Source organism: Podarcis vaucheri (assembly GCF_965113315.1).
Source record: "Podarcis vaucheri genome assembly, chromosome: 8".
In the NCBI taxonomy this organism is placed as follows: Eukaryota; Metazoa; Chordata; class Lepidosauria; order Squamata; family Lacertidae; genus Podarcis; species Podarcis vaucheri.
In genome coordinates, this window is record NC_138766.1 from 55,866,164 (window position 1) to 55,892,122 (window position 25,959).

The 25,959-nt window shown below is 40.3% G+C and overlaps 1 protein-coding gene across 1 annotated transcript in view; it reads right to left on the reverse strand.

Moving 5' to 3' along the window:
* Window positions 1-6,230: 6,230 nt before the first annotated feature.
* Window positions 6,231-25,959, reverse strand: part of LOC309539755 (uncharacterized protein) — a 43,371-nt gene continuing 23,642 nt past the window's right edge. Inside the window, exons 7-13 of the mRNA XM_082236104.1 lie at window positions 25,285-25,435; window positions 23,628-23,958; window positions 14,766-14,927; window positions 11,087-11,280; window positions 9,448-9,508; window positions 7,255-7,394; window positions 6,231-6,366 (exon numbers count right to left, since the gene is read on the reverse strand). Of these exons, the coding sequence (XP_082092230.1) occupies window positions 6,262-6,366; window positions 7,255-7,394; window positions 9,448-9,508; window positions 11,087-11,280; window positions 14,766-14,927; window positions 23,628-23,958; window positions 25,285-25,435 (1,144 nt within the window). The 3' untranslated portion in view covers window positions 6,231-6,261. The remainder of the gene's footprint in view (window positions 6,367-7,254; window positions 7,395-9,447; window positions 9,509-11,086; window positions 11,281-14,765; window positions 14,928-23,627; window positions 23,959-25,284; window positions 25,436-25,959) is intronic.

Here is a 25,959-nt window from a genome sequence, read left to right on the forward strand (position 1 = left end):
CCCAGGGAACATTAAGGATGTTTAAGTTCCTCTTATTTCAGCTGAATCCAGATGGAACTTACACATATTTAACTCTGGCTGGGTCGTGTCCATTTTTAATTAATATCCCAAAGACATATAAGTGAGTAAATTCCAAATAACTTTTTTTTGTTTTGCTATTCTGACACGTTGCATTTTTACATCAAACTACCTCAGCTACCTTTAATTTTTCTCCTCCCTCTAGATATTAAAGCATGCACTTTGTATTTATTAGGGCTTCTGTCTCAACCAGCCCTTCCCAGTTTAGAAAATGAAACCTGTTTCGAAGCCATGCCAATTTATTCATAGAAGACACTGAACAGAACATACTGTAGTTGCTAACAATCTTTACCTGATCCAATTAGGACAGTGCATGCACAGAAACAAGCTTCCACACGTCTTGTGTTGTGATGTGAAACGTAGTGCTTGGTTTGAATTTCCAGGCTTCATCTACCTTTGGGCAGGAGGGGGTAGATTAGGAACTGTGAGAACAGCCCTGATAGGAAATGGCAGCACCAATCACTTCAGTGGTAGGGAAGATGAATTTAGACCCCTCCCTTAAAAAAAAAATAGTGATAGATGTGTCAACAGTATCAACCATCTTAATTAGTGGGGTAGATTGTTCAGCTCAGTGCATGCATAGCTGGATCAGGAGCTATGGGTCTGTGAGTTGTTGTTTAATTATCCAGAATCAAAAACCACATACCCAGGAACAGAAACGGTCACTGCTTGTATATGCTTAATTTGCCTTAAAAGATTTGTGCTTTTCCCACTCATGAGTCTTTTTCATTTTGTTTCTCCTGTACCAGATATGTAATTATATAAAACTCTGAAAAACATGCCATAACAATGAAATGTGACTGTCAACAGCAGACTAACAAATGGAATAGAGTGGACCAATAATTTCTCAGCTCCTGTTGTAAACTGTTGCAATTATACACTGATTGTGTTAACTAATTGTTACTGTGCTTTTACTCAATACTTAACCATTATCAGAAACAAGTTCTGGGAGATCACCTTTGTGTTTATGGAAAGTGTAGATATTTCCCTTGGTACAAGCACAGTGACTCGAGTTGAATGATATTCATGACAGTTCTTGTGCTATGGATTGTAAACATTGTACAAATGTATTTGGTATTCTGTTTGAAATGAAGATTCAAAAAATAGTTAAATGAAATGAAATCCTTCCTGTAAATAACTATATTCAGATTCCATGTATACGAACATTCCTTTAGAGTCCCGATCGTGAAGAGTGTCTTTATCAGCTAGAGACTACTGTCTTGTGTGGCAGTGGTTACATGTGCTATAGTAAAGAACACAGTGTGTGAAGTATTTGGTGTACTACAGTACCATAGTTCTTTTGGTCTGTTAAGTAAGTTGCAATTTGTGATGAAATGAAGTTGAAAGTAGTGCTTCTACTAACAAATTTCTTTGGTTACAACCTGATTTTTCTTGTAAAACTTCAAAGGAAAACTTGAAAATTTTATATATTTGGATTTTGTAGATTTTTTTTTATTGCAACACGAAGTACCAAATCATTAAATAAAGTACACTGTGGTCATTTTATGGATGCCGTGGAGTCTTTTAATGGGTTGTCATCTGTTCGTAAATGCATTCTGTTTCAAAAGATTGAGCAACTGTGCAACGGTAAGTCTTCAGGGATCTAGATTTGGCATGGATGTCAACATGAAGAGTCCATATATCTGAGACACAATTATTAGCTGCTTCCACAATCCAACCACGGTTTCTGCTGGAAAGAATTTCCTCCCAAAACTACAGCAATTTATTTTTATATATAATAGATTTTACTAGAGTTTATAACAATATTCACTTAATCCGTTCCAGTATAACACCGAACAATACCACTTTCTATAAACAAACATTATCTTCAGTCCTCAAATCCAAGTGCCACTATTTCATTTTCTTTTTCATGCAAAAAGTCTGAGGTTTCCACTCCTTAGTAAATGTTAACAATGACAATGGTGTGTGAGGCTGAGGTGTCTCCATGCCAAGTAGCTTGTAGGATCCTAATCTCTTTACTAGGAATACCATATTTTTCGCTCTATAGGACGCACTTTCCCCCCTCCAAATATTAAGGGGAAATGTGTGTGCATCCTATAGAGCGAATGCAGGTTGCGCGGCTAAGCCCAAAGCCAGAACAGTTCTAGCTTGGGGTTAGCTGCGCAAAGGCTCCACAGGGCAGCGGGATGCCTTCACCCCGTTGCTTTGCGGAGGCTTCAAAGGCTGCACTCCGGGGGCTTCAGGCAGCTATCCGCAAGACTTCCAAGCGCAGCAGGAGTTCCCGCTGCGCTCTGAAGGCTCGCGGATAGCCGCCTGAAGCCTGGAGAGCGAGAGGGGTCAGTGCACACCGATCCGTCTTGCTCTCCAGGCTTCGCTTCGCTTCGCTGGAGAGGCGCTGCACAGTTTTCCCTCTCTGCGCAGCGCCCCTTCAGCGAAGCGGGAGGAGAAATGGAAGGGGCTCCGTTTCTCCTGCCACTTCGCTGAAGGGGTGCTGAGCAGAGAGGGGGAGAATTTTTCCCCCTGTTCTCCCCCTCCTATGGTCAGGTGTGTCCTATGGTCCAGTGCGTCCTATAGAGCAAAAAATACGGTACTTCTTTGTTTGGGCCAACTGACTGCAATGCACTTTTGAACATAATCTTCTGCTGTATGAAATTGCAGTACATATGAAGACATCAGTGTTTGCACCCAAGTTAAAAAGATAAGGCAAACCTGCCGGATCAGGCCAATGGGCCATCTAGTGTTCTCAGAGTTGCCAACTAGTTGCCTGTGGGATGCCTGCAAGCTGGACATGAGCATGAAAGCACCGTTTCCCTATGATTCCCAGCAACTGGGATTAATTTACCATCCTAGATCCAGCAAATAGGCAGAATTATTATTATTATTACTACTATTAGTTATTATTATTGCAACTTGTGTGTTGCCTTTCAAAATCAAAGGGCTTCTCAAGCTGGCTTACAATTGAAAGGTTCATAAAGAATAAAACAAAATAACATAACATAATTACATTGCTAAAATTGCATGCAAATTAGAGGTATTAAAAATCTTCAATAGAGAAACAAACCAACATTAAAAATGTAGCAGCTAGCCTTACACCCTCAAATGCCATAAGAAGACTTCTTTCCCACCCCCTCCCTCCAATATAACATACGCCACTGGCTAGGATTTTGAAGGAGAGAGCTGCATATGTCAACTTGGTGCTGCTCCCCTGCACAAGTAAAGGAAGGCACTCTTGAACGCTGTCCTCACCTTATCCATGCCATCCTACATTTGATGCCTAATTTGGCTTTCAAACTAATTAGTCTAATGATTATCACATTCCTGACAGAAGTTGACAAACTGCATAGACATTCTTTCTTTTCAGCGTTAAAAAGAGAGGAACTCTAACAGTAGATAATTGCCTTCCTGCAAAATCGTTATGCATTTAACACAACTGAACACTTGCTAGGCTAGTTGTCTGCAATATGCCTGGGTATATTATTGGTGTTTCTGTCTACTCTAGTAGTGATATACATCTGTGCTTCTTTATCTGAAACTGGCTGAAAGTTCATTTTATTCAGTTATTTATTATTCAAGAAAACTATAAGCATTAAGAAAAACACACAGGATTTTTGTTCTAGTTGCCATTTCAACTTTATTCTGCAGTTTTTTAAAAAAACTTCACAGAATACCATACAAATATGCAGAAAACAGAATGTGGAAAAACTAACTGAGATATGTTAATTGACCGTAATAATTATACTGCATTTTGCTTTGATACTCAATTCAATACTTTTTAAAAATGAAGGAATTTACCAGTACCATTTTTTCAGGTTTGTAACACAAACAATTGCAGTTCAGCATGAGATTGTATTATTTTTAAAAACAACTTACTGTTGTATTTGCCACCACCACCCAATCGTTCTCTCTCTTCTCTGTCTCACACACAACAGAATTTAACAGGACCACTTTCATGCAAAACAGATTGTGAATTAGTGACTTCTAAACCAAGCCAAGGGACGCAGGTGGTGCTGTGGGTAAAACCTCAGTGCCTAGGGCTTGCCGATCACATGGTTGGCGGTTCGAATCCCCGCGGCGGAGTGAGCTCCCGTCTTTTAAGTGAGGAAGCACACTTGAGCTTTGTATTAACTATCATCAGGTTTACATTTGTTGCAAGATTGTGACATGGGACCATTTTTAAAAAGCAAAATCATACCATATCCCATTTATTTAGGCATTTGGGAGAGAAATCAGTGCCCACAAATGTATTTTAACAAACCAATTTAATTTTATGGCAGCTCAATTCTAACCTGAATCTAGCAATCTTCTGATAGGCGCAGATAAGTGCTCAAATGTTCACTGAACAGGAAGGCCTACCCTGACCAGAAGAAGTGCACATTGATCTCCTGAAGAGTTTTGGGTGAGGCCCTATTTACACATATTAAAATCTGAAAAGTAATGTAAAGCGCAATTTCACATATTCCAAATCAATGCAGATTAGTATTCAAGTATACCGAAAAAGTCTATTTTACAGCGTCTTCAGCTGGCGTTTACTCCTGACAATTCTTAAAGTAGTTTTACTTAAGCTAAAACTAAAAAATAAAGATAAACTCTGCAAAATAACAAATAAGCTAAATATATAAATATTAATTTTAAGAAGTACAAATGAGCATGGCAAGTTATTCTGGAATGTTTAAAAGTAGCATATAAATTTAGGAAATAAGCTACCACTCAAGTAAAGGTAAAGGACCCCTGACCATTAGGTCCAGTCGTGACCGACTCTGGGGTTGCGGCGTTCATCTCGCTTTATTGGCTGAGGGAGCCGGCGTACAGCTTCCAGGTCATGTGGATATTTATCAGGCTTTCACAGTATTGTCATATATTTCTGCCAGCAGTTGGTGCCAAAATGCAGACTCTCTACATAAGAGCGCCAGGTGGTTTTTCAAATCTGTTTCTGGTCTATTGTTATTTTACCTTTTTGGAAGTTTTACATTATTGCTGTTAATTTTTTTGTTTGCTTGTTTTAACTTTTTTGTAAACAACTTCCAGCTGCATGTTTTTAACCCGGAAGCAGTGCATAATTTTTTTTGAAATAAATGTTAAGGCCCCTATGTGGAGCCAGTCTCCCAACAACTCTCAGTGGCTTCAACGCTGCCATCACAAATGGAGCAGTATCTATACACCCACCACTTAGCTTTCAGAATATATGGGGAGAGATAACTGCGGCTGCTATGTGAATTAGCTAAGTTTCCATCTGGCACAGCACTGGTCCACACAATTTTCAGTGCATTCATATCCTTCTAAAGTGCTAAAACTCTACATGTTTTGGAATTTTTCTGATGCATATGGCTATCCAACTACTGCTCTTTTGGGCTAAAGAACTGTGCAATTGTATACTATTAATCCTGCTTGCTTTCCTTATTATAGAGTGTCTATGGAAATTCTAAACCTTCAGCCACCACCAAAGATGGAAAAAAGAGAAAACCTTTGAAGGGACGTATTAGAGGGAATACTCTCCCTCTACAAAGAGGCAAAACTCAGCAATGCAAGTTCATGGAATTCCAAATAAATACTTTTGCAGCACAGCAAATTGTGATGGAATTTGCATTTCTAGGGATTTCAAATGAAGGTAATGCAAGTTAAATGTTCCTTACACATGGTAAAATTATGGCATCCACAGGGCCTTTTCTAAGCACCCTTACAGTGCAATCTTATGCGTGTATACTCAGAAGCCAGCCTCCATTGAGTTCAGTAAGATTTACTCCCAGGTACCCATGCATATTATTGCAGTTTTAGTTTGACAGCAATAGCCTCATCTTCATTTCACAAATGTTAATAAATATAATTAAGGACTTTATCATGATTGGAGATTCTCTGTTATACCACACGAGACATGAAATGGACACAGCTATAATGTTCAAATACACCCTAATGTTATCTTCAATTTAAATAAAATTTGTATGGAAATTTCATATATTTTCAACAAACCAAAAAAGCCATTTTATAGCTTATTCCAAGGTACAACTGTGCTTTTAAAAATATATCAATTTTTTGTGTTGGTACCTAAAGAGTAAGATTCCCAAGTTCCAGATTTAACAAGGATCTTTTGGGGAAATAACTTGTTTTTCTGTAAAACTGTACAATTGTAAAGAAAGTAAAATACAATAGCATTTTTCTCAAATATTACATCACATCATAAACATAATTTAAAAATATTTTACAACTATTTGTGAACCCAAAAAGACACTAGTCTTCTTTTTTCTGTGTTTCAAATCGTTCCATCAATGCTCTAAATACATTTCCTGGTATTTTCTGATGTTTGTCTATTAAACATTGCATTGCATTTTTTGCCTATAAGGTCAAAAAGAAAATAGCTCATTACTGTAACAGCTTTCAGTCAGTCACAGATTAAAATTAAAACCAGCATTTAGCCCTTTTAGTAGCAATAAAAACCCAAGATACCAGCAGTTTAATTTCAAAATTACAAAACAACTGTGATATGCAAATGCACAAAATGGCATTTGTCAGGTGGGTTGAAGTTAGAATTCTGATGCTTTCTATCCAATGATTTATAGCATATAGTTAGCAAAGCTAAATAGTTAACATGGGGTCCAGACCCAAAATATGCAATGAAACCCACAAGAAGTCTAATGTTTGTTCTCTAATAATATCCCATATGTGTAGCAAGGTAAACTTGGTCCTCTTCCTTAACCCAGCCTAATGACAGGCTGAATCATCCAGAAAAACCTGAAGCGGAGAAGTCACAATACACTCTGGCATCATGACCAAGAATGGAAAAAGAGATTTTCTGGCTGTGAGTCCAGAATAGCAAGATTCAAGTTGGATATGTTTCAACAAATGTATTTTAAAGCTTGTAAGGTCTATCTTCAAAAGGAGATATGTGCCACTCTTCTCCCATCTCTCATTATTCCTTATTCTACTGTCCTTGCACTCTCTTGTTTCTTTAGTTCTTTGCATCTTTATCTCAGCCAGGTCAAATTCACCTTTTCCCATTCCCATTCTCAAATCACAACCTCCCAAAATGTTCTCCACTGATTTAGCATACCGCTGGGCAATCTTGGCAGTTCACCCCAAAATCAATGAAATTAATCAGCTTCTTCCCATGGCTCTTTGGGATGTTTCCATAACTTTATTCAGAACATAGGAATATTACACTACAATTATTTAGGATTAGGATAGTAACTTTGCTACTTCAGCATTATGAAAACAAAAACTTACTTTTTCTGCCAGTTCTGCAGCAGTGACATTTGGGTCATATGGAATAGGATCTCCAATATATGTGCGTAGTTTGACAGGGAAGTTTCCATACAATGGGACTAGTGGCCAACGAGTCTTCTCATACACCCATCTAAAAAATTCTGGTTCATTAAAAAGAAGGCGGGGGGAGACATATTTAAGAGAATAGCAGGTAAAATAAAGTTCTGTTGCCCAAATCATGCAACTCTTTAAAGGTATCTTGGAGGCAATGGCTTTCAAGTCATGTTTATACAGTAATGCCTCATAAATTACTGATGCAAGCTAAAAGCTACACAGTTCTGGAATATGTACAGGTATATCCAATCCTGAGCTAGTAGCACAGATTATGCATTCTAAGCCAGAAGTCATGAGAGAGAAGAAGTACAGTGGTGCCTCGCAAGACGAAATTAATCCGTTCCGCGAGTCTCTTCGTCTAGCGGTTTTTTCGTCTTGCGAAGCAACCCTATTAGCAGCTTAGCGGATTAGCACTATTAGCGGTTTAGCGGCTATTAAAGGCTTAGCGGATTAGCGGCTAAAAGGCTGTTAGCGGCTTAGCGGATTAGAAAAAGGGGGGGGAGCGGGTAAATCGGAACACTCGCAAGACTTTTTCGTCTTGCAAAGCAAGCCCATAGGGAAAATCGTCTTGCGAAGCAGCTAAAAAACGGAAAACCCTTTCGTCTAGCGGGTTTTCCGTCTTGCGGGGCACCACTGTAATTGCTGAAATATCTCCAAGATGTAGGTTGTGTTTGCATGTAATGTTACCCCCACCACCAATCACAAGCTTTTGCTTCCATTTCCCACCAACCAGTAATATCTGAATCTGGACAAACTGTTGATATTACCGTAATTCTGGTTTAGGGAATCCTACTGCATTTCCTTAACTATAGTTAACACTAACCACAGTTCTTGGTTCAACATACTGAATAACTACAGTTACTTGAAAACAGAAGCAAAAACTTATGATCTCCTCTTCTGCATGACTGTGAGAAGAAAAAGAGAAGTGCAGGAATCCAAGACTATAGCTTAGTATAAAGTATGAATGATGCCTTAGATCCTACATAACCTCTCTTCCCTAGTGTAGAATAGTAAAAGAAAGAGATTCCAAAAGTTGCTTTGGAGGAAAGAGTCATTGTTCTAGAAACATATTGCTGCTTTCTTAAATACCTGTGTTATAAGACAGGGAGCATGTCCTGTGATAAATACCAGTAGATTCTCTGCTTAGCCTTTCTTTAGGTCTTCATAGGACCATAGTCAATCAATGTGCTATTGTCATAAGAGGAACAGAACTTATATCTAAACAAGTGTGAGAACTGCAGCAAATTCCCCACCCCTTTTAGGAAGACCCTTAAATGAAATTTAGTCTGCCTTCTTTATCTTTGATTATACATGCAATTAGCTAATATTTTAAGATTTACTTAACAACTACAATAGTGACCCTCCATTTATTTTTTTAAAGAGCCTGGTTTGGGGGGTGGGGTGGGGAAAACCTCTTGTATAGTGCCTAGGAAAAAGAGAAGGCAGGAAGCCGGCACAGGGAAAGCAGATCAGAAAGATGACTTACGAAGTATGGAAACTAAAGTATGGGATAAACAGATGCAGGGTGGCTGCCTAAAGGATGGTTGAAGGCTAGGCTGAGAAGCAGACATATGAGAGCACTGAGCATGAATAGGGTGGAGGCAGAGAACAATAGAAAGGAAAGCAACAAAAAGGATCAGGGGATAGAAAGGCAACAAAGCCTTCTGTTATAATGGTTGTGAATTACACTTTTTCTCTGTCTCTCTTTTTTACAAAATCGAATGTCAAAGGCATGGGTGGGGGGGGGATGTAATAGGAGATTTAAGAAAAAATGGAACCAGTCTGGAACACCTTGCTACACAGAACAGTATATATCTAGGTATTAAGGCTTTGCTAATAATTCCAAAAGGACAACTGACACTTGTGGATTTGTAGAGCTTGAGTTAGCATAAAGCAACCTCATCCCTCCAGATGTTTTGGATTACAAATACATATTCACTTCACAGCACTTAATGATTAAAATGTCAACCACATCGTTCAAGAAAGAAAATCTTACCCCTATATGCACCAAAGATAGCAAGCCAAAGGTTCAACCAGGAAAGCAATAAATGTAACAACTGAAAGCATAATATAAAAACCCAAGAAACTGAAGTTGCTTACTTATTCCACCAAATGTTCGAACGCTTTCCCGAACATTTTGTGTGAAAAGGGGAATGATGGGCTGTAAAGATGAAGGACATGCGTTAGCAGTTTCTGTCTCACACTCAAGGCGTTGCATCCTAAATAACAGAGTGCATTCCTCAGTGATTACTCACTAACGATTACTTTGTATCATTATAGGATTAATTAAATGAGTAGAAAGCCGAGAGAACCATGCTAAACCATTCATTAATTACATTTGTATCTTATGCTTGCTCCAAAGAGCTTAGTGCAATTTTCCCACTTACTCTTTTCACAGCTGTCCAGTGAAACAGATTACCCAATGAGATTCATATGGGAATGGGCATTTGAACCTGGGTCTCTATCACAAAATTGAGTTTTTAGCCACAGCATAATATGAATCCCCTATTATTACACCTATAAACTTAGAATGTGATTCTGTAGAGAAAGAAAGAATTTGTTTTGGAGTAAGAAAAACCCTCAAGGTCAATCTGTATTTTCAAAGGAAAACCAAACCACTCTACTCACAACTAGAACAATAATCTATTTCACCCAAATGCTTGTGTTTCATAGCCGCATATTCTAACAGAAACAATTGGAATGCTAAAAATTAAGGTATATAGGATCACAATCAATATCTTATCACTTCTGATACCGTATTTTTCGCTCTATAGGACGCACCAGACCATAAGACGCACCTAGTTTTAGAGGGGGAGAACAAGAAGAAAAAAAAATCTCCCTCTCTACGCAGCGCCCCTCCAGCGAAGCAGCAGGAGAAACGGAGCCCCTTCCATTTCTCCTCCCGCTTTGCTGAAGGAGCGCTGCACAGAGAGGGAAAGCTGTGCAGCGCCTCTCCAGCAAAGCGAAGCCAGGAGAGCAAGAGGGATCGGTGCGCACCGATCCCTCTTGCTCTCCTGGCTTTGCGTTGCTTTCGCTGAAGCCATGGAGCCTGCATTTCCTCTTAATTTTTGGAGGGGGAAAAGTGTGTCTTATAGAGCAAAAAATACGGTACTTCTCAGCATTCTATGTGAGCTGTTCCTGTTAAAAAACATTATTTTGTCCATAAGATCATTAATTTCATCCTCAATGCAATTTGAAAAAGCAGACTTTGCCTTCTATTTATTTAAAACAATTAAGGGCAAATGAAATTAATTCTCAGAATGAAAAGACTGATACAATTAAAGCCTTTTTTGTACCAGGACAGCCCCCCTCCAAAAAAAAGATGGATCAAGCCATCAGACTGTATGATAGTCAATCAGACGAAACATCTGAAAGCAACAGAAGTACGGTGTTACACAGAAGAACCAGAGCACTAACACAATACTTTACCATTTATACAACTACTTTGGAATATGTAAGATCTGATCAACTTGGATAAATGGAAACATTATTTATATAGATTCTCAATGTATGTGGTGGGCTTCCATACAAACATTTTTTGAAGAGCCATTTTGTTTCAATTTCTGCTTGCTTGTCTCTGCTTCTTGTAGTTCTCTCTGGATGAAGAACATGAGCAAGCAAATCATCTGACTTTACTTTGTTGATTTTACATATAGAAAGATTCCAACACTGATGGTGCTGTGCTGGTTTGGTTAAGATGCCTGAAGTTATATTGCATTTATGCTCAGAAAACACTCACCACTTTTGCATCAATAGCCACTTGAGCAAATCCTTTACGATTTCCCCATAGTATGGGGTAGTATTCATTAGCAAACAGGGCTTCCCGAACTCCTCCTGGTGAAATGGCCAATGAGCGTCCGCTCTTTAATGCTTTTATACATTCCTCCTGTGAGCCAGGCAAAGTACGAAACACATCAACTACGATTTTGAAACCTGCAAAGAGTTAAGAAACAAATAGCTCATGAGAGAAATCTGGAATAAACAGTAGGCAAAAAAGAAAAATGGAAATATTGAACAAAACCATGAAAGAATTGGATTTTATACATCTAAATGCAGTCCAGCACCCACCTCTTGTTCACATCCTCCTGCATCAATATTAGGCTTAATCAAAACATTTACTGTATTTTTGAGAGATTTCAGAATGAAACAGATCTAACATTAGTAAAGAAGGTAAAATACCTGGGGGTGAACATGACATCTAAGAATGTAAATTTATTTAAAGATAACTACGAGAAATGCTGGACAGAGGTGAAAAAGGACTTAGAAATTTGGACGAACCTGAAGCTTTCCTTGCTGGGTCGAATTGCTGTTATTAAGATGAATGTATTGCCGAGGATGTTATTCTTATTCCAATCATTGCAAATTATTGATAAGATGGACTGTTTCAAGAAGTGGCAAAGAGACATATCTAGATTTGTCTGGCAGGGCAAAAAGCCCAGAATAAAACTTAAAATTCTCACTGATGCTAAAGAAAGAGGGGGGTTTGCCCTGCCAGACTTAAAATTTTATTATGAGTCAGCAGCTTTTTGCTGGCTGAAGGAATGGCTGCTTCTTGAGAACACAGATGTTTTGGATCTTGAAGGGTATGACAATGTATTTGGGTGGCATGCATATCTATGGTACGGCAAGATAAAAGCACATAAGGCGTTTAAAAACCATATTGTCAGAAAAGCATTGTTTAATGTCTGGATAAGGTATAAAGACTTTCTGGAGAGTAAAACCCCAAGGTGGCTATCACCTATGGAGGCGAAAGCCTTGAAAAAACTTAACATGGAATCCAAATGGCCAAAATACTGGGAAATTTTAGAACAAGAAGGTGATAAACTGAAATTGCAGAGTTATGACAAGCTTAAAGAGAAGGTGCGAGACTGGCTACATTATTTTCAAATAAGAGAGGTGTACAATTTGGATAAAAAAATTGGTTTCCAGGTGGAAAAATCAAAGTTAGAAACAGAACTGTTAGAACCCAATGCTAAGATACTTTCAAGAATGTATAATCTGCTGTTGAAATGGAACACTGAGGAAGAAACGGTAAAATCTGCAATGATAAAATGGGCACAAGATATAGGTCATAACATTATGTTTGCTGACTGGGAGAGGTTGTGGACCACCGGGATCAAGTTTACGGCATGTAATGCCTTAAGAGAGAATATTATGAAAATGATTTATAGGTGGTACATGACCCCAGTCAAGCTTACAAAAATATATCATCTGCCCGATAATAAGTGTTGGAAATGTAAAGAGATTGAAGGTACATTCTTTCACCTTTGGTGGACGTGCCCAAGGATCAAGGCCTTCTGGGAAATGATATATAATGAATTGAAAAATGTATTTAAGTATACTTTCCCGAAGAAACCAGAGGCCTTCCTCCTGGGCATAGTGGACCAATCGGTGTTAAAGAAGGACAGAACTTTTTTTATGTACGCTACTGCAGCAGCAAGAATTCTCATCGCAAAGCATTGGAAGACACAAGATCTACCCACTCTGGAAGATTGGCAGGTGCAATTAATAGACTACATGGAGATGGCGGAAATGACTGGCAGAATCCAAGACCAGGGAGAAGAGCTGGTGGAGGAAGATTGGACGAAATTTAAAATTTATTTGCATAAACATTGTAAAATTTTTGAATGTTGAGGACATTGAAATGAACCGCAGGGGTTCTAGCAATAAGCCAAAATGTATGATTTGGATAAATAATAGATAAAATAATAGGACATGAATTTGCTGAACTAATTATTAAAAGGGATACAAGAACGGGAGATGTGAGGAAGTCAGGAAAATAAGTTAATTGAAGATGAGAAATTAAGAAAAAGGAATTTTTTTGTTTTTTCTGTACATGTGTTTTCTTCTCTCTTTTTTGTGTTTAATGTTTGTGTTATAGTTTTTTGTAATTTTGTATTCTCTCTTGTTTTTGTATCTTTTTGGAATTTTCTTATTGTTAAAACTTAATAAAATATTTATAAAAAAAACAAACGAAACATTTACTGTATTTTTTGCTCTATAAGACGCACCAGACCACAAGACGCACCTAGTTTTTGGAGGAGGAAAACAAGAAAAAAATAAATTCAGAATCTCAGAAGCCAGAACAGCAAGAGGGATCGCTGCGCAGTGAAAGCAGCAATCCCTCTTGCTGTTCTGGCTTCTGGGATAGCTGCGCAGCCTGCATTCGCTCCATAAGACGCACACACATTTCCCCTTACTTTTTAGGAGGGAAAAAGTGAGTCTTATAGAGCAAAAAATACGGTACTTTCAAAACAAAATAGTGATAATTTTAAGCAACGATTGACTCATCAGTTTTCTCTAGGACAAAGTTTGTTACCTAATTTCCACATATCAGGTGCATTTGGGCCAATTCAAGCTTAGTGCTGCAGGGCTTACATGGTACTAATACAGAAACAACAAACCATTACTATTATCACTCTAGAAAAGTCAGTGTTTTGAAGACACATTATATTTCATAAAATTTGTGAATTGTTTTATAGACTATAAATTTAAAAGCTTCATAGAGCTTGGTGTAATCAGACAGAATTCTCGGTACAATTAATAATTTGGCAAGTGACCGTTCCATTTGGTCACATTAAATTTTATTTAGTTTAACAGTGTCTTTCTACACCACTCTCACCGAAGGGTAATGGCTTAGCACAGCAAGATATATTTCATGGCACATTTGGGAATTTTAGCAAAGGGTAAAGGAAACAAATGATAACCACTGTTAAGTATTACATCTGTATGGGACTGCAACTGTGAATAAGAAACACCTTATTTTCTAACCATTCCTCAGGAATGGTTATTTAGGTTTTAATATAGGATATATTTTTAAAAGTCATGAAAGATTCTGTTTCCATCTTCAAAGGGCTACAACTAGAAAAGGTACAGTCAATCCCTTTTCAGATCATTGTTACCGATTTTCACCACTGAAGACAGAACTCAGTCCAGTAAGCAAATCATAATAAAGTAAGTTAAATTTCAAATCTGCAATGCAGAAGCCACAATTTAAGAACATTCTCAGTGAGTGTGTTCATGTGTCATGGTAAGCTATGGATCCCAGGTCTGCAATCTGAAGTCACATGGAGCTACCACATTGCTACAGGTAAGCAGGGCCAAGGCCTGGTCAGAATCTCAATGCAGAACTGCCTGGGAATCATATGTATGCCATCTTGGGCTCCATGGTGGAAGAAAGGTAGGATATAAATGTATGGGGGGGGGGGACAAAACGACATACAAACACAGCCAGTGTTCATTTCTGCATTTTGAGTTGTTCTAAAACTCTCAAACTGCATATTTGCTCACTGAATTTATGTATGAATGCACCTGTGTATACAAACAAATAAACCCTGTCCATAACACGTGTCTTCAGATGTCCAGTTAGTACTCTTAACTGATCTACAAGCATCATAATCACATTTCACAGTTTTTACCTGGTAATGAAAAAACGAAGTGATCAGCAACTACATGGATGTATCTTTTCTTCCTAGCAAGAACAGACACGAAGTAGAAAAAGTCTATAGGTGTTGCTCCGTGATAAAAAATAAATAGGGCTGGTCCATCAGGTATTTTTTCTAGGCCGTGCACCTCATAACCTGTTAAGAAGAGAAGGGAAGGTTAACATTTGATATCAACTTTGCATTGCAAAAGCTTACTCAAAGAAGCACCAGAACTACAGTTGCAAATGACAGGCAAGCAAAGGCCACATCACAACTGGACATTCAATATGAAGGATTGAGTACTTTCCTGGAAAGAAAACCTCTTTTGAACTACTTTTTAATGCCCTCATAAATGACTGACTTGTCTGCCAGTTAGGTAACTGCTGACTTCTCTTTTGTTACTTTAGACAGAAGTTGCATTGCTCTTAAAAATGATATCTTGTATTGGACTAGCTTCTGTCAATGAAAAATAGTAAGAGCTTCTAATCTGGGTTATATGGTTACCTTGGGACGCAAAGGCAACCATCGGGGGTTCATCTCAGTTTCTCCACCAGCATATGCTAAATCTCATAATCTTGTTTAGTTACTCTTCAACATACTTGTGCACTCTTTGATAAATGCAGTCAGTATCAATAAAGTCCATCTCCAAAGAAAACATTCCTGTTCTGTAGAGGAATTATAGTGTCCTGCCAAAATTGCAATGACTTTTGTCCTTTTCAGATCATTGCTGCTGTTCCATTATCAAATATTAAGAATCTCATTCCATCTCTGCCTTGCTCCTAAGAAACATTTTCTGCAAGTAGAGTGGGCAATTGAAAACATATCTGATCATTCCAATACAATTGGCTCCACCCCATGAAAGCACATATATGAAAATCTGTAGAGAAAATCCGCTTACAACATTACACTACCTTCAAAAGGAATTCTTCTGGTGATAAGGAATCTGTACCATCTGACTCAAAAGATTTCACTGACTACTTCATGGGCACACCCTCTTCTTGAAAACACCTGCAAAGTGGGGGAATAACCACCTTTGTTGTTGCTGTTGCACAGAGGACCTGGAGCTGTAGACGCTAATCTTTAAGAACCACCTGCTCACATTTAGAGTTTCCAAGTCCAGGAATTGAAGAGACTGCTCTGAATGGGGTTGCACTGTACCTGAAAAAGGTGCATGCTTTGGGAGCTCTCCAAGATTTCAAAGTACAAGTAGCCTCAGTGGGAATAGTTACTCCTCACCAGCTATAGCAATTCATGGACTTGGACAGCAGGTCTCAGTAATCCACGCTCTGATAACCTCATGACTTGTTACTGCAATGCACTCTACGTGGGGCTACCCTTAACTATAGTCTGGAAGATGCAGTTAGTGCAAAATGTGGTTGCCAGGCTCCTAAAAGGGGCAGCCAGATGGGATTCAAGTGATTCCAATCCTCAGAACTCTGCACTGGCTGACTGCATGCTACTGGGCCTACTTTAATGTGTTGGTACTGGTGTACAAAGCCCCAGATGACTTAGGAGCAAAGTACTCCTCCGAATACCTACTCTCCCAATGGGAGTGCTCTCCCAATACCTACAGGCCTGTGTTCCAAGATCCAACCAGTGGCCTGGCTTATTGGTGGTGGTCTAAGGCAGTGGCCTTCTCAGTGGCAGCACCCTCAACATGGAACTCCCTCCCAAAGGAAATGTGGTTGTCCCCCACACTGTCACTATTCAGATACCAATTTTTAAAATGTTCACCTGGGGATTTGGGCCATAAACGGGCTATGGAATTTAGTAGTTCTGCTATTTCACTGCCTTTCCATGTTGATCATTTATAAGTTTTTAAATGTAGTGTACTGGTCTGGGCTTTTTTTTTTTTTTAGAAAGAATGGAATAAAATCATTTCAGGTTAAGGCAAGGTAGGGTAAAATATTTAGAAATTTTTCTGTGTTTATTGTGCTATACTCAAAATTGTTTACCAAGTCACCTGAGGCAAGATCTGAAAAGGGGAACTTCCCAACCTTCAGTTCATTGTTTCATAATCTAATTATAACTATGTTTCATCAAATAGGTAGCTTGCAACAGGGGTGGAGTGTCCCATTTTACTCGCTTAAGGAGAAACAGGAAGTGCCATCCTGGTGCCTCCAGCAATGGTGCCAATTTGAAGAAAAATCTCGCTGGAAATCAGTGTAAATGGCAGCGGTGGAGGCAGTGGGGCAGAAGGGGTGCCCATAAGGACACAGCCTTGGGGGCTTCTGCTGCCTGAGGCAGCAGTCTCACTCTGCTTAATGGCTGGACCAGCCCTGGGCTGCAAGACAGGTAAAGATAAATTCATGTGAACACCTGACTAATTAGCCAAATAGAAATGCTTAAGAATATCCAAGAACCGTCATCAACCTGAGTTTAAGGAAAGGGTCATTCCATGTCATTTCAATGAGGTCATGTCACCCTCCGTCTCGGATGTTGATGAAATTTGAAACCCACTTAAATTTTTCCCTCCATCTCAAACGGTTTTAATTTTATAGTACTTCGAAGTTTTGTTAAATCTGCATTGTCTGTCCCTATTAATAATAATAATAATAATAATAATTTTTTATTTATACCCCGCCCTCCCCAGCCAAGGCCGGGCTCAGAGCGGCTTACAAGCAATAATAAAAACAAGATGAGTGATTACAACTTAAAACAAAAATAAAATACAACATTAAAATAATGGAACATTAAAATATTAAAATGAAGCCTCATTGCAGGAGAAGGAAAAGAAAAAAGAAAAAAGGGGGGGAAGGGAATCAAATTGGCTCCAATCCAAAGGCCAGGCGGAACAACTCTGTCTTACAGGCCCTGCGGAAAGAAATCAGATCCTGCAGGGCCCTGGTCTCATGAGACAGAGCGTTCCACCAAGTTGGGGCCAGTGCTGAAAAGGCCCTGGCTCTGGTTGAAGCCAATCTAACTTCCTTAGGGCCTGGGACCACTAGGGTGTTGTTATTTATGGACCTTGAGGCTCTCCGTGGGGCATACCAGGTGAGGCGGTCCCGTAGGTACGAGGGTCCTAGGCCGTGAAGGGCTTTAAAGGTCAAAAGCAGCACCTTAAATCTGACCCTGTACTCCACCGGGAGCCAGTGCAGCTTGAAAAGCACTGGATGAATATGCTCCCATGGCAGAGACCCCGTGAAGAGCCTCGCTGCAGCATTCTGTACCCGCTGGAGTTTCTGGGACAGCTTCAAGGGCAGCCCCGCATAGAGCGAATTACAGTAGTCAAGCCTGGAGATGACTGTCGCATGGATCACTGTGGCCAGGTCGGGGCGGGAAAGGTAGGGGACCAACTGCTTGATGCGGCGAAGGTGGAAAAATGTCGCCTTGGCTGTTGCTGTGACTTGCGCCTCCATGGAAAGGGAGGCGTCAAGGATTACACCCAAACTCTTAACGGAAGGCAATGGCACTAATTGGGCCCCCGCAAGAGAAGACCCTCGGCATAAGATACCCTTGCGTACATTTCTTCTTCTTCTCCATAAACAAGTATCAGATTGAAATTTTACACAGAGCTCAATAAAATGATGACGATTTAAGAAAAAAATACACCAGCACTCAAAAGATTTTATAAATGCCTAATTTTAAAAAAATAAATGCACTTGTAGCCTAGTTTTTTGGGTGGAAAAACTAGGTTTAGAAAATCCATAGCTGTAATAACTTCAAATTTCCCAAAATTTCCCAAAATTAAAACAAGTCTGCACTTTCAAAAAGAACCTATAATAACCAATATTATTTTAATTTTTAAGATATACAACTTTGTTTCATTAATATTTTTCTATTACAGCTATGGATTGTAGGAAAGTTGTACGAAATGGCTACCCAGTAGCCATTTTCCCCCATGATGTCCAAAATACATAAAATTTTCATTACAAGCAATAAAATATCATAAATTTCATTCTTTGTCAAGAAAGAACATGTCTTTGCAATAATTTTCAACATCAAAAACTTGTGGTTACATCATGCCCACCCACTGTAAATTCGGGTTTTCTAAACCTAGTTTTTCACTTTTGGGTTGGCAATGTCATTTTATTCTGGGATCTGCCTTGTCTCAACCCCATTCCTTTCCAAGTTTTCCTGAAGAATCCTGCCCAAACCACTCTTCCATTACACTTTGCTAAAGGCTCTGCTTCATCTACTGTGGGTATTGTACAACTACTTTACAACAGTTGGTCCTGTGCTGTATTAAAAACTAAGTATGCTTTTTAAATTTGGATAATGAATTACCAGAGAAGCACAACCTGTTACCAAAGTTAGCTTCATATGAAATGACAGGCTTGCTTACGCGCTTGAACTGGCTTGCTTAAGCCCTTACAGCTTATAGCGCCCAGAGAGTACAGAACAATCCTGTTATGGGGGATACACTGCAAGGATACACTGCAACTTTTTGTTGCATGTCCTAATTGTTTTTCCTGTTGACTTTCAGGTTCATCAACCTGTGCCACTAGCACAGTATCAGTGGTCAGGTGAAAAGGGAGATGAATAACGGTCTATAAAACTGATGCTATCAAGGTTGTATACAACTACAAAGATCTGAACTCAGGAATAAGGGAGACCATAGAGATACATAAATAAAAGAGGTGGTCATATGCGGCAAAATAATATTTCACATTGCTAAGCACCAGCATAAAACATGTAAGCATCTGGCACAACAAATATTTCCTAGCACTGCTCTTATGGTACACTGACAGTAAGCTGCCTTAAGGTATACTATTGTATCCTGTGGCAGTGGTGACGAATCTATGAACTATGGACCAGATCAGACCCACAAGACAGCCTCACATGGCCCACCAAGGGCCTTTTCCCTTCTCCAGTCAAGTTAATGGAGAGATTGCTGTTGCCATTAAGTTGCACTGAGGACAAAGACAAAGGGTGCTGTCACCTGTAGAATTAATGAAGAGTTGCACAGGGGAAGAAAAAGAAAGGATCCCTGTATGTGCATGATTGTGGTGTGTGCCAGAGACAGAGATTCATTGGTGAACAAGTGCAGTGCAGTACAGTGCATGCAGGTGAACATGAATTTCTTTTTCTCTCCTCTGGCATCAAACCCTCAAGCAGGTTGGTCAAAACTGAATGCAGTCCTTGGGTTTAAAGTGATTAGCTACCTTTGTCCTATTGCAGCCATTTACTGGGGACTATCAGATTAAGAACAGAAGCAGACTGAATTTGTTACAGCATTTGCCTGATAATACACAACTTAATATTTGTATATATCAGTCCATTACAGGGACGCGGGTGGCGCTCTGGGTTAAACCACAGAGCCTAGGACTTGCCGATCAGGTCGGTGGTTCAAATCCCCGTGACAGGATGAGCTCCTGTTGCTCGGTCCCTGCTCCTACCCACCTAGCAGTTCGAAAGCACATCAAAGTGCAAGTAGATAAATAGGTACCACTCCAGTGGGAAGGTAAACGGTGTTTCCGTGCGCTGCTCTGGTTCGCCAAAAGCAGCTTAGACATGCTGGCCACATGATCCGGAAGCTGTACGCTGGCTCCCTCGGCCAATAAAGCGAGATGAGCGCCACAACCCTAGAGTCAGTCACAACTGGACCTAATGGTCAGGGCTCCTTTTACCTTTACTCAGTCCATTAATTATTTTTATTCTAATTCTTAAAAGTTGTAAAATGCCTTTTTCCATAAAGAGGGCTTCTCCCCACTTCCCTAAATGAATGTGGATAATTGCTATAATTACACACTTGCTGAACTTTTTGGACTTTCCACAGTCATTCTTCCATCTTCCCCACTAGTTTTTCTGTACTCTTTCCTCTGGAGGGCCACATAATTGTGAAGCTTGGGATGGGGGAAGAGAATATATTGACAAAAGCATATATATGTGCCTTATTAGACCGATGGTTTAAGTCAGTGGTTCTCAAGCGGTGTGGCTTGCCACACTGGTGTGGCAGGAGAGGATGTCAATTGTGGCAGGAAGATTCAAGGACAATCAAAGATTCCAGTGAATCAAGAGGCAACACATGTGGGTGGTTCTTGCACTCTAATTTGCCACTCTAATCCTGAATAACCAACTTTTTAGAATTTGGGTCACAGCGTTTGTGGCTAAGAGGTTTTGCTGGCTTGAACAGAAATACAGAAGATTTCTATATCATGGCCTATGTCATGGACAGAAAAGTTCAGGCTCTTCAAATGTTAACTACAACCCCCATGATCCACACCCACAGCCCCATGCTGGCTGGGGCTTAGAGAAGTTGCAAGTGCAACCACAGCTGGAGGGCCACAGGTCCCTCTTTCCTGCCCTAATTGCATAAAGGTAAAGGTAAAGGTACCCCTGCCCGAGCGGGCCAGTCTTGCCAGACTCTGGGGTTTGTGCGCCCATCTCACATCTATAGGCCGGGGGCCAGCGCTGTCCGGAGACACTTCCGGGTCACGTGGCCAGCGTGACAACGCTGCTCTGGCGAGCCAGAGCCGCACACGGAACGCCGTTTACCTTCCCGCTGGTAAGCGGTACCTATTTATCTACTTGCCCCCGGGGGTGCTTTCGAACTGCTAGGTTGGCAGGCGCTGGGACCGAGCAGCGGGAGCGCACCCCGCCGCGGGGATTCGAACCGCCGACCTTTCGATCGGCAAGCCCTAGGCGCTGAGGCTTTAGCCCACAGCGCCACCCGCGTCCCCCCTAATTGCATACTTTCCTTTATTTAACTATTTCCCTCCATATGACAGGTTAGGCTAGGCTAGGGCATTGATGGACACTGTGGAGCAAAATCTACCAGCAGATTTCTGGGGAATTTAAGTAGATTTGCAAGGATTCCCAAATCCCCAATTGTTTAGCAATGACTCCCACACCCACATTGCTGTATAGTGCTGAAATGAAGCAGAAAGTGATGCATCAATGTGTGGAGGGACTGAAGAGTTCAGTTTTGTACTGATGCTCAAAGTCACTGGGTTCAGAATTTATTAATTCTAAGTACTTGTGTCTGTTTGCACCTGGCTCTGGTTAATAGATCTTCGGGTTTTAATAGAAAAAAATGTAAATCCCACAAGCCTGAAGTCTGTCCTCCCCTGAGCTATGGGATATTTGAAGGATTAATTAGGCTGCTTAGGTTTTGAACAGAAATAAGTGTGAAGCTATTCATTATCATTTGCAAGGGAAGGAGCAAAAATACTGACTGAGGTTGGAACCCCATTTGTCTAGGAGTAAAGCCCCACTGAATTGAATGGGACTTGAATGGGAATGAGTAGACATAGTATTGCAGGCTTGAAACAACGTAACTGGTTTTCCTGGTCATCATGTAGTTTCTCAAGCAAAGAGACTTCTGACTATACTTTGCCACCAATTCCATTAGTCAGACTCAGAGGCAATCTCATGCTATACATTTTCTTCTAAAATATACTTGCTACAATTAGCATACGTTATTCAAGCAAAAAGAAGGGAAGAAGTCTAGCAACCATGCCTAGAAAGCCTTTAATTGTTTCATTATTGACTTTCACGGTATCTTTTAGAACCTTTTGTAAAAAATCCGATTTACTTATTAAAAAAAATTAACCTCACATCATTGGGCATATAAATTCAAAATATATTTAAATATTCACTCAGACTAAATCTGTCTTTCAAGGACAAACTACGTCACCTGAATACAGTTGCTAAATATTAGTGCCTGTACAGCACAGGAAAGTAACAGACAATAAGTATGACATACCACACTGGGAAATGATAGTTAAGGTAGTCTGAAGCAGAAGAAAAGTAGACAGAGTTCATTACGTGAAGTTCCTGTTTTCTTTGAAAGTTCACAGGAACACCTTGATTTCTGGCAGCTGGGAAGAAGGAAGGAAACCACTGATGCATCCCCATTATTGTCTATTTTACAAGACTTCTCCCTAACAAGAAGCTTGTCTAAAAAGCCTTGTAGTCCAAGATTTATAGTGAACAAGCTAAAGAGTTTATTGTTATATTGTCTTGAGAATCTCATGTACCCTCTTAGACTGGTGCAGTTCTTGCTTAAAAGGAATGAATCACAACAGAATTCCACTTTCCTGTAGGAAAAGGCCTATGCATTCCTATGCACACACCATGCATTCCTCATCAAAGAGGTGTGTGCACAAACACACATCTGGGTAATAGATGGTGCAAAATCAAAATGATTTTGTTTTTTGCTTCTTTTTACGATCTCCAGAAAGTCCACCTTGCACTCCAGTGAGGTTGGGAAATATATGGTGCAACTAGTTAGCAACGAACAACTCAGAAAGAGCTCCTTTAACATAAACCTTATTATCATTTGCCTCCCTCAAACATACGTGAATGTAAAATATAAAGCTACTTTCTACAGTGGAATAATTCCTCTTTAATTAAACAATTTTTTTTACAACGCATACACATTCTGAATATAGGAATGTGATTGATTAGGAAGTGGAATAAAAAAATACTGAACCTCTGAAACTGTAATAACAAAGTAGTTTATGCAGTGCTACTGAAAAAAAATGCTTGGGAAAGTTCTTCTGAAAACAAGTATAGGATTTTGTATCCTTATACTTGAAGACTACAGTGGTGCCTCGCAAGACGAAAAGAATCCGTTCTGTGATTCTCTTCGTCTAGCGGTTTTTCCGTCTTGCGAAGCAAGCCCATTGACGGATTAGCACTATTAGCGCTATTAGCAGCTATTAGCGGCTTATCGGATCAGCTGATAAGCGGCTTAGCGGCTTAGAAAAAGGGGGGAAAGGGAAAAAAACCCGCATGAACTCGCAAGACATTTTCATCTTGCAAAGCAAGCCCATAGGAGATTCATTTTGCGAAGCACCTCCAAAACGGAAAACTCTTTCGTCTAGCGAGTTTTCCATCTTGCGAGGCATTCGTCTTGCGGGGCACCACTGTATTTAGCTTATATCATCTACATAAGAAAAATGTACTTACCATTCCATATTCTTCCATGAACATACCACAAAGTTAACACTGCTAGTCTTGCACCATCCCAAAAATCATTTGAATAAACCTCTTTTAGGTGTGTCCGTAACTTGTAAATATGAAGAATAAAAATGCTGACATATACAAGAATGAGGATGAGTGCAGGAAGTAAAAATGCTACAAGCAATGGTGCAAAGAGCCATGTGAGGTAGACCAGGTAACTCAGATATTCGTTCAAGTGTTCGACTCCAGTCCATTCTTCCAGTATGTAAAGCAGGCAAGTCAAGTAAGACATGGGCATCTGCTCTGCACCACAGGATTCATTTTGGCCTATCATATTCTGTTTAAAAAGAAAACAAAACAAGTTTTTTAAAGTATATAAAGATCTTCATAGTATATTATAAAGAAGTGTTTGGAACTGTCAGTTTGAATTTCCAGACAATTTTCACTAAAGACCAGAATACTCTTAAGTTGAATACAGACTGCTGTCATTGCCAAGTAAACACAACAATCAAGTTTGGGAGTGAAGCAACTAGGGAACCTGTAATACTTGTCTACCCTCTGCTTCTTAAAGTCTATGAAGTGCAATGTATGGCAACAGATTCTTATCTCCCATGTAGCACTTTTACAATAGTAGAAAACAGGCTTTCAATGTTGTAAAATCCAAAGCCCATCTAAGATAGCTTTCTTTGTACAGTAGGGACTTTGTTCCAGACTTTATCTTGTGAACCTCCCTGAGATCTTTTGATGAAGGGAAGTATATATATCTAATAAACAACAACAACAATTTACGGTATGTATGGCTTTCTTCGGTTCTCTTGCTGTGTCCCAGCATCATCCTCTTTGTGTAGTGCAGTGACAAAGACAAGAGCAGCAAACTGAGTTCTATGATGGAAACCTGCTCCGATTTAAAAAGGCTTCAGTGATCATCTTCATTCGTTTAATTCACATGGGTTTACTGGGATACATTGACTAGATCTGTGTACCTGACAGAGATGGGGCCACAAATGTCTTTTTGATGAAATAACCACCTGTTTTTCCAAAAGAGCTATTGGTCCTTTGGGGGGGGGCACTCATCATGTTTCAAAGTCTTTCTTTCAGCAATAAAGAGCAAGCAGACAAGTGAATATCCCACAAAAAGGCACTCCCACAAAACATTTAAAAACAAAGTGCACACACAACAGCAACTCAGTGCACAGGGAGACACTTCTGCAAATTGATGACCGATAGCTGAATTGATAAACAGCTACAAATCAGGAAAGACCAGCTCCAATCTTGTCTCTCCTATAAATTCTCTGGGTGGCTTCCAGCAAATGGGAGCCGCGCTTTCCCAGCTGCACACCTGCAATATCTACACCTGACATGGTGTTGCAAGGATTGCCGCGTGAAGCAGCCCCTACAACATTCGTAAAGCACAGGAAATATTAACGGCGCCCGCGCCAAAAACGCAAGGACTCAAGTCAGAATCAGTGAGAGAGCGCCAAGATGGGAAGTCCTGCGAGAAGTTGGGGAGAAAAGCAACAGAAAAGGCTGCCCATGTAAAGGGGGTGGAGGGGAAGGCGAGAAAGGAGCCAGGAATGGCTGCCCTCCCTCTGTCCACTCTCTTCCCCGCCCGAAGAGACACCTTGTTGCATCCTAACGAGGAGGAAGGGAAGACGGGCCTCACCTGTCTCGGAGAGGGAGGATGAGGCGGCGGCGGCGGCGGCAGCTGCAGAGACGCTTCACTCGGCGACAGAGCTCGGCCTTTTCTTCCTCTCCTGCCGCCCCCAAAGGGGCGGTATGGCAAGCGGCCACTCCTGGCAGATAGAGCTTCGCCGCTATCCCATTGACCCGAGTGAGGACGCACCAAAAGAGGACAGCGTGCTCCTCGCTAAGCTTAGGGCCGCTGCTCCACCCGGACCCATTTGAGTAGGAGGACAGGTGCCTGAACAAGTCAGAGAAGGCGGCTTCCGGGAAATGCGCCATAGAGAAAAGAAAGGGCAGAGGGAGGCGTAACAGCGACTGGATAGAGGGTTTGCGGCTGCGCGTCGGAAGCCTTTAAAAAAAACAAACGCCAATCTCCCGTCTCGCCCAGAGGGAAGGGAGGACGTCGTATGGCTGCTTCCAAACAAGAAAGGCAGCTGCAGAGGCTGTTGTAGCTCACATCTTATTTAGTACTAATCTAAAAAGGGAAAAGGGAAATAAAAAACAACCCTGCCAGGGCAAATGCATAAATCCCCTTATTATCATTATTGTTAACAATGTAATTTGTTGCCCGCCGTTCACCCTGAAGTCCCAGGGCACTTTAAAAATGCAAAGCACGGAAAACAATGTAAAACCACAATTCCAAAAAAAGGATGGT